The 10,167-nt window shown below is 39.0% G+C and overlaps 1 protein-coding gene across 2 annotated transcripts; it reads left to right on the top strand.

Annotated features, from left to right (window-relative positions):
* Positions 1-7,560, top strand: LOC137737076 (uncharacterized). Of its 2 annotated transcripts, XM_068476435.2 has the most exons (12): positions 1-131; positions 262-845; positions 1,829-2,093; positions 2,627-2,789; positions 2,934-3,681; positions 3,779-4,184; positions 4,291-4,472; positions 5,110-5,266; positions 5,438-5,665; positions 5,761-6,111; positions 6,538-6,639; positions 7,040-7,560. In XM_068476435.2, the coding sequence occupies exons 2-12, from the start codon at positions 325-327 to the stop codon at positions 7,277-7,279; spliced, it is 3,363 nt and encodes a 1,120-aa protein (XP_068332536.2). In that variant the 5' UTR covers positions 1-131; positions 262-324; the 3' UTR covers positions 7,280-7,560. The 2 variants fall into 2 exon arrangements, with proteins under 2 accessions (XP_068332536.2, XP_068332535.2); XM_068476434.2 differs by lacking the exon at positions 1-131 and having other exon boundaries at positions 152-845.
* The last annotated feature ends 2,607 nt before the right edge of the window (positions 7,561-10,167 follow it).

The following is a 10,167-nucleotide window of genomic DNA, read 5'->3' as shown; positions in this document are numbered from 1 at the left end:
GTGGATTTTAGACACGTCGTTCAAACAATAATTCAGGTAGGTATTTGTATAATAATATAACTATATATAACAGTGCGCCCGACGCAAAACGTCCGTTTGCTTCGCGGAAACTACAGTGGAGGACTAACTAGGTATTTTCTCTCTCTAAATTATTCGCAAAGGAGCGGTCGGTCTACTTCCCCGCTCCTCTTTCGATTTTCCCTCTCATTCATATTTTTCGTCCAATGCCATTAATCCTATATTTTCTCGCCTCCCAAACAGATCTCTCAGCCTGCCCGCTTCAGAAATTCGGGTTTTTCTCCCGAATTGCGGCTCCAATTTTCAATGCAAATCCCCAATTCTGACGAAGCTGCCCCCGAAAACCCTAAGGAACCAGAGCAATCAGAAGCTGAAGCCTCCAATCCGACTGTCGAAGAGGAAGATGGCGGAGCCGCTGCCGACGGCGATGACGGCGACTCGAGGGTTGTCGATATTTCCGGCAAAAGATTAAACTTTTCGATCAGGGAGAATTCTGAGGATGCCGGGGCTTTGTATCTGTATAAAAACGTGTTTAATTTATTGCCGAAGTCGATTGCCTCTCACAAGCGGTTGAGAACGCTGAAGTTCTTTGGGAATGAGATTAATTTATTTTCGCCGTCCGCGGCGATGGAGTTTGAGAGCTTGGAATGCTTGCAAGTGAGGATGTCGTCGCCGGAGTTTGGTGGGTTGCCGTTGGATAAATTGAGTGGCTTGAAGGAGCTTGAGCTTTCCAAAGTGCCGCCGAGGCCTTCGGGGTTTCAGATATTGAGCGAGATTGCTCGGCTCAAGTGCCTCACCAAGCTCTCTGTTTGTCACTTCTCTATAAGGTAAGCTTTTTTTATTTTTTTATTTTATTTTTCTCCTGCTTAAAGACAACGCTGATTGCTGTGTTTTTCATTGGAATGCTTTTGATTCGAGTTTTTGTTTAGTGATGTAGACTGCATAGGCAGTGATATTGGTCATATATTATCAAATTTTGTACTTTCGAGCGGTTTTGCCTAGTATAAGATGAGCCCTCATGAAGTTGAACTCCTAAATGGTTTCATCATTTGTGTGCTTTAGCTAGTGAGTAAGCTTGAATGCGTTCGGAAGGAGTGATGGTCGAGGTTCGAGGATCATAGGCTAGATGAAGTAGATGACTTCATTAATTACTTGGGTTTTTACCCCTATACCTTTCGTGTCTTTCTCTTAAGAGATTATATAAAGTTTTCAACTTTGTATGTGATCAATGTTCCAACATTCTGATGGTTATACGATTCTTTTTCTATGAACTTGTTGATATGCAACTGCTAACAAACACCCGGAAAAGTAACATAAAGAAGAGAAATCAAAACTAATGAGCATTTACGTTGAGAGCTTAATATTAGGGAAAGAATGATGCACATCCAAAATGTAGTACAGGTGTTGCTATGCAATTTTAATGTACCGGTAACATGGCATCCTCAAGATTATTTGTTGCATTTATGGTATTTTTTATGGGCCTTGAGCAAAAGAAGTATGAAATGTGTCAAAGGTAATTAGGGATCATTTGAGAAATTCTTATTTAACAGTAGATCTTTCTGATAAAACACTGATGGGAGTTTTGTTTGTGGTCTTGAATTTAAGGATCTGGTAATCTTGTTAATTATCTCTATTTGGCTAGCTATTGAGTGAAATTCTGGTTTTTATTATCATTAATATTGTTAGCAATTTTCATGTATTTGGGCAATTAGGCCTCTATTACATCATAATTAATGGTTTCTTCATTTCCATAGAATGTAAAAATAGTTACCGACTTTAACTTATCCACTTTATGGCGTGTTTACTGCAGATACCTCCCTCCAGAAATTGGCTGCTTAAACACTTTGGAATATCTAGATCTTTCATTCAACAAGATAAAAAGTTTGCCTGCTGAGATCAGTAATTTAAATGCCTTGATATCATTAAAAGTTGCTAATAATAAATTGGTGGAATTGCCTTCGACTTTGTCCTCTTTGCAGAGGTTGGAGACAATGGACCTGTCCAATAATAGATTGACATCACTAGGATATCTTGAACTTGACTTGATGCACAACCTCCAGATTTTAAATCTTCAGGTACTTACATTCAATCGCAAACTAGGATTATTGTAGTCAAGTGTTCCTTTTTCAGTGCTGGTATTCTTCTATCTATAATCTACAATAATGACATTCCAAAGTTTAATTCATTGGTCAAGATTTTATTTCATTTCTGAACTTATCCTCAATAACTTGCTGAAATTCATATTCTACTGCTACTTTCTTCAAGATGGCTTTGTGCTTATTCTTTTTGTGCCGAACCACTTAAACTATCTTTGGACAGGTTTTAGGCTATCATGTTTCTTACAACCATGGCGCACATACTTTTTTAATTCATTTTGTTTTGACTTCTGCAAACACTGTATAAGTTCACTTGCAAAATCATGTGGTTTGCTTGTAGAAGAGAAAGATGACCACATGCACCTATTTGTTAATTAGGTTTTTGGTTTCTTTTATTCTGAATTGTATATGTAGTTTCAACTTCCTTTTAGAATAAACGTTCTTTAGTTGTTTTATGTGATATCTGATATGAAAATCTAACGTGGTTTATTTCATGCTTTCTTATGGTTCAGTACAACAAGCTTCTCACTTTCTGTCAAATACCCTCATGGATATGCTCCAATTTAGAAGGAAATGGGAAGGACACACTGGGTGATGATTCTACCAGTTCCTCTGTAGAAATGGAAGTATATGAAACCCCCCTTGGGAACAATAATGAAAGTTTATTTCGCAGAGGTAAGGCTGCGGAATTACACATGTACTTTATTTAGTCTTCAGTTTTAGTTAGTCAACTCTCTCTCCTTGATTCTCTCTATTTTATATATATATATATATATATATTGGTATGTGATTTGTATCATACTCTGAATGTTTTTACAGGCTTTCATCATAGCTCAGCAAGTTTAACTTTCGCACATTCATCGAACAGTAGGTGCTGTGCAACTCGGAGGTCAGGTAGGTGGAGGAAGCAAGGGTACAGTTTGCAGCAAAGAGCTCGTCAAGAACGCTTAAACAACAGTAGAAAGTTGAAGGGTCTTGATCCTTCCAAGCGGTTACACGTGCGGGAAGATGAAGAAAGCAAACCAGGCATCCAAGATCTTCTTGCTTCTGAATCTTATCCTGAAGGTGCATCAGACATTATCAATCTGGATGATGATGGTGATCAAGATGTACTATCTAGGGAAGTGCAAAGTGAAAATATTGTGTGCCATGATGTGAGCTCGAAGGAGCGTTTTGTAGGAAATTGCTCATCTGTGACTCCAGACTCTAGCACACTAGATGAAAGTGATGAAAAGGATTGTTGTGAGTTTGATGCATCGTCAGCCTCCAATCAACAGGTTTATGGTGAGGAAGATGAAGGTTCATCTTCAGATGCATCAAAAAGTATTTGTCAACCCAAAAGGCACCCTGATGGGAACCTTGATAATCCGAGACGGCCCAAACATCCTAGATACTGTCCTGATAGTTCAAACTTGTCTCGGAAATATAATGACTTCTCAGTTTGCAGCACTGAGGACCATCTTTCTGATGGCTTTTATGATGCAGGGCGTGACAGGCCATTCATGCCACTAGAACTTTATCAGGAAAAATTCCACCTTGACTCACGTGAAGTCATTCTTGTGGACAGGTTGTAATTTTATGCAAGTCTTTTATGTTCACGTGTATTTGCTGTCCTCCTCTTGGTTTTTAACTGATAATGGTTGTGTTGTTTAATTTATCTTCAGGCAATGGGATAAAGAGTTGGATGTTATTTTACGTTCTGCCCAAGAATTGGTGAATCGTTTAAATACAGATGGAAATAAGGCTGATATGCTGCAGATTGCATCATTGCTTGCTCTGTTTGTATCAGATCACTTTGGGGGAAGTGATAGGAGTGCTCTTGTTGAATGGGCACGAAAAGCTAATCCTCTTTCAGACTACAGGAAGCCTTTTGTTTGCACCTGCCCAACTGGAAACAAGGGCTTTATTAGTTTGTCCACTAAACCAGTTTTAAAGAATTTTGAAGATATCGTTTTTTCTGATCTCTGTGAGAAATCCCTTCGTTCTATTAAAGCACGACGAAAATCCATTGTGGTTCCCATTGGAACCTTGCAGTTTGGTGTGTGTCGGCATAGAGCATTGCTATTGAAGGTGAATCTGTATTAAATTTATCATTTATTATTTGTACTGATGTCTGTTAATTTGCAATAGGTTTTAATTCGGTATCCTAATATGATGAAACTTAATTTCTCTGCAGTATCTTTGTGATTGGGTGGAGCCTCGGGTACCTTGTGAGCTTGTTAGGGGTTACATGGATTTCATGCCACATGCGTGGAATATTGTATCAATCAAGAGAGGTGCCTCAGAGATTCGAATGGTAGTGGATGCATGTCGTCCGCGTGATTTAAGAGTGGAGACTGATCCTGAATATTATTGCAGGTCAGTATATCATGTAAATGATCTTGGTAATTCTTCACTATTGAAGATGCTCTGGATACTGGAAAATGTTCTTTTTAGAGCTTATTCGTGTTCTGGGTCACTGTATTGCAATGCCATATTAATTCTGTTTTTGTAGGTTTAGCATGAAATGCTTGGTAACCCTGTAAATTGCTAGGAATTGTTGCGTGATGCCTGTTCATATAACTTTTATAAAGTACATGTCTGCATTATGGCTTATGGTTCATCTTATCCCCTCCTTTTCTGTTGTTCCTTGATCTGTGATGTCACTTATGGCTTGATTATCAACTTGCCTACGCTCGGAATGTGTCTATTTTGAGTGGAGAATCTTTGTATCAATGTTGCATTTAGATGCAGTGCTTAGGATTTGGCAGTAATTGTTTTGTACTTCATTTGTGAAAGTATCTTGTACTATTTTTGCCCTTTTAGGACCTTCATATCTCAAATTTTAGTTTAGATATTTCATTTGGTTTGATTTTTGAACTGCTGTACACATATTGCCTGCTTGGCTAGTAAACATATTGTGATTTTCGAATATATATTTTATTACTTACCAAAAACATGGCATTACAGGATATTTATTGCTGAGACTGTGTGTATCTTCACTTTGTGATGGCAGGTATATTCCTCTCAGCCGGACCAAAGTTCATCTTCCAATTCGAAGCAGCCCTGCTCCTACCTCCTTCCCTTCTATGCCCTCTTGTGATGAAACTCTAAAAAACTCTGTTACTTCTCTCGTCCGGTGCAAATATGGATCAAATGAGGCAGCAGGAAAGGTGTGTTTCTTGAAGTTCAATCCATTATCAGGCTGGAAAACTTTGTAGTTATTTTCAGGCCTTTAGTAGTTTGGCTGTGCTGGCAATTATTTGATAGGTCTGGAAGTTCCTAGGCTTGTTACTACAATTAATGATCTAAATCTTCCTTTTGTTTGCTTGTGGATGCTGCAGATGCGTACTTCCGTGGTATATGGAAATTCAACGGATGAAATTAGGAACTTTGACTACAACTGTTTAGGGGAAATAAGGATTTTAGGTGCTTTGAAACACCCTTGCATAGTGGAAATGTATGGACATCAGATATCTTCCAAGTGGGTTCCTTCTGGGAATGGTAGTCCTGAGCATCGTATATTGCAGTCTATAATTTGGATGGAGGACATAAAAGGGGGTTCCTTACAGGTGAATTCAACTATAGATAGTAAAGTTTCAGGTTTCATTTTGCTCGGTTGGTTTTATTTATTTTTTTTAACATTTTCATCTCCATCATCCGACAGAATTATATGGAAAAGCTATCAAAAGCTGGTGACAAGCGTCTTCCAGTGGAGTTAGCTTTGTGCATCGCTAAAAATGTTGCATGTGCATTGGTGGAGCTGCATTCAAAGCACATTATTCACCGGGACGTAAAAAGTGCAAACATTTTGATTGATCTGGATAGGAAGAGAGCTGATAGAACACATGTTGTGAAGCTCTGTGATTTTGATAGGGCAGTTCCCCTTCGATCTTACTTGCATACATGCTGCATCGCCCACATAGGAATACCTCCTGCTAATGTTTGTGCTGGAACACCTCGCTGGATGGCCCCAGAGGTTTTGCGAGCAGTGCATGAACGAAATATATATGGATTGGTAAGTTTTTCATCCGGTCAGTTTGTCACATATCTGTCGATCCCTTATATATTTTCTGCTCTATATCTCTTTTCCATCTGTTTGGTAGTTAACTACTTGTGCACAGAATGCTATAATATGCATACAAGTGTTCATTTACTTTGTACATTAGGTTATAGACAAGTTTTCTTTTGAAATATAGCATCCAGTTAGTATAATAGAGCATATCTTTTGTTGACATGCAATTGTATTAGGCTAGGACAATGAGTGTTATCATAGCTAGGCAACCACAAATAGCACTGCAATAAATCCATCTATCTAAAAACATACGTTCCCATTGGAGTTCGAGATAGTTCCATGGGTTTCAACCTCAATATTTCTTCTATCTTAAATTTGTGTTGCTTTGCTTTTTTTGTGTTGGTAAGTTTGTTTCCCTATTGGTAACAGGAAATTGATATCTGGTCGTTTGGGTGCTTGCTGTTGGAAATGTTGACTCTGCAAATTCCGTACTTCGGAGTACCTGAATTGGAGATTCATGAACTTCTGACGGTACTACTCCTCTTGTTCCATCTTTATTCGTATGAAGAATTTTGTATGATTGTTAGAGAATGTGAAATATGACTGAATAGTGGGATTTATATGTAAGATTTTGAGGTGTCCATACTTTCGGTGAGGTATGTATTGTATGCGTGGAATGCATCACTAATTGTTGTTTGTTGAAACCGAATTTGGAAACATCCTGTCAGTGAAGTGAGGAAGTGAATATGTTATTCTCATATGATATCGCTTCATTATTCCATAGCCTAGGTTGGCTTGTCATTAAGACTCAATCATGCATGTAGATTGTGTCAGCTAATTGTTTTAGGTTGCCTCTGTTTTATCTTTTAATGAAATTGTAGGTTGAATGTTTTGTAACCTCGGAAGTAATCTGCTTGTTTGGTGCGTGCAGAGGGGAAAACGACCAAGGTTAACAGATGACTTGGAGGCGTTTCGGTCATTGAATGAGCCGGTAATGACTCAAGCAGGCGCCGAACTTGAGGGAACAGAGGCTGACTTAGACACACTGAGATTTCTTGTTGACTTGTTCTACCAATGTACGGAGGAGAATCCGGAGAATCGTCCGACGGCTGACATCCTCTACGAATTGATACTGGAACACAGCAAAACTCTTACAAACTCGGAAACTTAGAAATCCTAGGTTGAACTGTTGAGTAATAATAATCTATAGCAAACCCCATAATTTTGTGTCCCAATGATGTATTCCTATATTATTTATTTCTTTTGGGCCTAAAATGTTTGGGATTGCCCTGGGATCATTGTAGTCAGCTGTAAGAGTAGGGTTTGTAATTTAGTTAAGATGTGTAATTTTCTTGGTAGTTATTTCTGGCATTTACGACGCTTAGTTATCGGTGTATTGTTTCCAGACTGTTAAGTTGAACACGAACTCATTGAAGCCTCCAATTTTTGATACATTTTGAGTTTGGTTTTTGGCTGCTCGCATCAATGTACATAATGTGCGCGTTAGAAATTCTGTTGTTCAGGCTAATCGGCAACTAGTTAGCAGTAGGTCCTCATCATCTTACGGTATCTGAGAAAGTTTGTTGGAGCTTCGTGTGGTGATACAGATCCTGTATCGGAAATGACTTCTAATTTAAGCTTGTTGAAAAAGCACTTTGAAAAGCTATATGCCCCCTCGACGAGTGATTTTGCAAAAGCACTTTAAAATCACTTACGAGGGGAAGGATTATTCCGAAAGTAGTTGTTGGTGGATCCTCCTATGTCCTATCGCACTCCCAAACCGGCTCGAAGCTTCTTAGAAGGCATCCAAATAATAGTAACAAAAATAAAATGCGAGAGCATCTCCCTTCCTTCTTCTCTCAAATCAAACACACATAGGCCTAGTTGCTAGAGACAAGGCTGGGAGAAATAAAGTATGCTGACGTCATGAGCAGACTGCGAAGCATCATCTTTTGCTGAGATTATTATGGACTGGTTCGCACCCAAAACCAATGCATGAACATGATGATGACCAATTGAATCGACATCAATCCATCTATAGCTACCGCCAATTCCACCGGACGAATTTCGCAGTAACAGTCATCACGGACAAACTTAACAACGCGAAATTTAACTCCTGGCGTCTTGATATGTGCACGTAACGTTGGATGAAAGGTCAGCGGCCTTGAGGTAACACAGATGCATCAGCTCGGAATTCCGACCTTTTTTTTTATGGGAATCGAGGAATTAGGGATATCCCAGATTTCAACACTGAAATCACTGCGTAAGGCATAAAAATGAATAATTATTGGTCATAACAAGGCGCGCGTGCTATACATAACCAACAATCCATCGTACTGTCGGTGCTGGAAGATGAGCATGTCGGTCCTCGGGATAGAACTTTGTAAACCACGGCCGCCAAATATTTGTTTGGGCGCATTCAATCAACAGAAGCTGCATTCCTAACTTCATTCCAAACCACAAATACCCCTTGTCATTAGGGGATAAAATATCTGGAACAGTATTCAAGAGCGTGAGTTGGAGTTGATTTTCCGAGAAGGGGTTTACGAGCGTAAGCCGATCTACAGGTTTATTTAAGAAAAGGAGATATATATCAATGAGATGATCCGAGGCAAAAATCATGCCCTAGCTCCTAGGTATGTCTCTCTTCTTCGAGTTGCAATTTCAAGGCCAAAGGAACGAAATCCGTCCTGATTTTCATCACCACCATCGCCATCTGTACCACTAGTAGTACTAAGAAAGATGCATGGCGGTTCCGGTAAACATCTGTTGTGAGCTCATATGCTCAGCGCGAATGATCAATGAAGCATCACTAGAGTAACATTCTTTGAGTGAAGAATCCTTTCTGTACTTAATAAGTGTCCCACAAAAGCTCTAGACGTCATTACTCCATTTGAGACTTTTAGTGGAAGAAAGCCAGGAGTAAAACACTTGAAAATATTTGGTTCAGTATGCTATTCACTGATACCAAGTCACATGAGACACAAACTGCAACCTACAAGCACAAGAGGCATATTTGTAGGTTACGATACATGTGAAAAGGGGTACATGAGTACATGATTTATAATCCTAGCACATGACACATCATTATTTCTAGAGATGTGCTTTTCAATGAAGAGAGAAATGGAATTGGGAGACTAGCACAGGCACAAATGTTAGGATTCCACTACTTGACTCAGAAAGTGAAGAATCAACTAAGAATGATACTGAGAGTGTTCCCTTGTCTCAGCTGCCATCAAGTAGCACTCAATTTGGCATTCTAGAATCTGAAACTTATGATATAACACATTTGAAGTTGAAGAAAGTGAGTGAAGTTTATGAGCACTGTAACTTGTGCATTGTGGAACCTGAAAGCTATACTGAAGCAGCAACTGATGTGTCATGGAATAAAGCAATGGAAGATGAGCTGAGCATGATTGAGAAAAACAATACATGGTAGTTAGTGGATAGGTCATCAGATAAGCCTGTCATTGGAGTAAGGTGGGTGTATAAAACTAAATCGAATCTTGATGGATCAGTGTCAAAGAACAAAGCCAGATTGGTGGCTGAAAGATATGCTCTTATTGCTCAAAAAAGCTGGAAATTGTTTCAATTGGATGTCAAATCATTTCTAAATGGCATATTGCAGGAAGAAGTACATGTAGAGCAACCAGAAGGAAAAAGTATATATGTAGAGCAACTAGAAGGCTATGTGGTTGAAGGGAAGGAGGATAAAGTCTACAAACTACATAAGGCTATCTCTATGGCTTAAAATAAGCTCCCAGAGCTTGGTATGGGGAGATTGATTCATACTTCACATAGTGTAGGTTTCAGAAAAGCTCATATGAAGCAACACTCTATACAAAGTGCAGTGAAATGGAGGAATCATCATTGTCTCCATTTATGTAGATGACATAATCTTCATAGGAATATGATTCAGAAGTTCAAAGAAGATATGATGACCATGTATGAGATGTCTGATCTTGGGTTGTTGCACCATTTTCGGGGAATGGGAATAATGCTGACTGATTCCAGCATATCTATTCACCAGAAGAAGTATGCAGCTTCCTTGTTGAGCAA

Source organism: Pyrus communis, chromosome 13 (assembly GCF_041283825.1).
Source record: "Pyrus communis isolate YQ-2024b chromosome 13, ASM4128382v1, whole genome shotgun sequence".
In the NCBI taxonomy this organism is placed as follows: domain Eukaryota; kingdom Viridiplantae; phylum Streptophyta; class Magnoliopsida; order Rosales; family Rosaceae; genus Pyrus; species Pyrus communis.
Note: the sequence above shows the minus strand (reverse complement) of the source record. Positions and strands in the feature narration are given on the sequence as shown.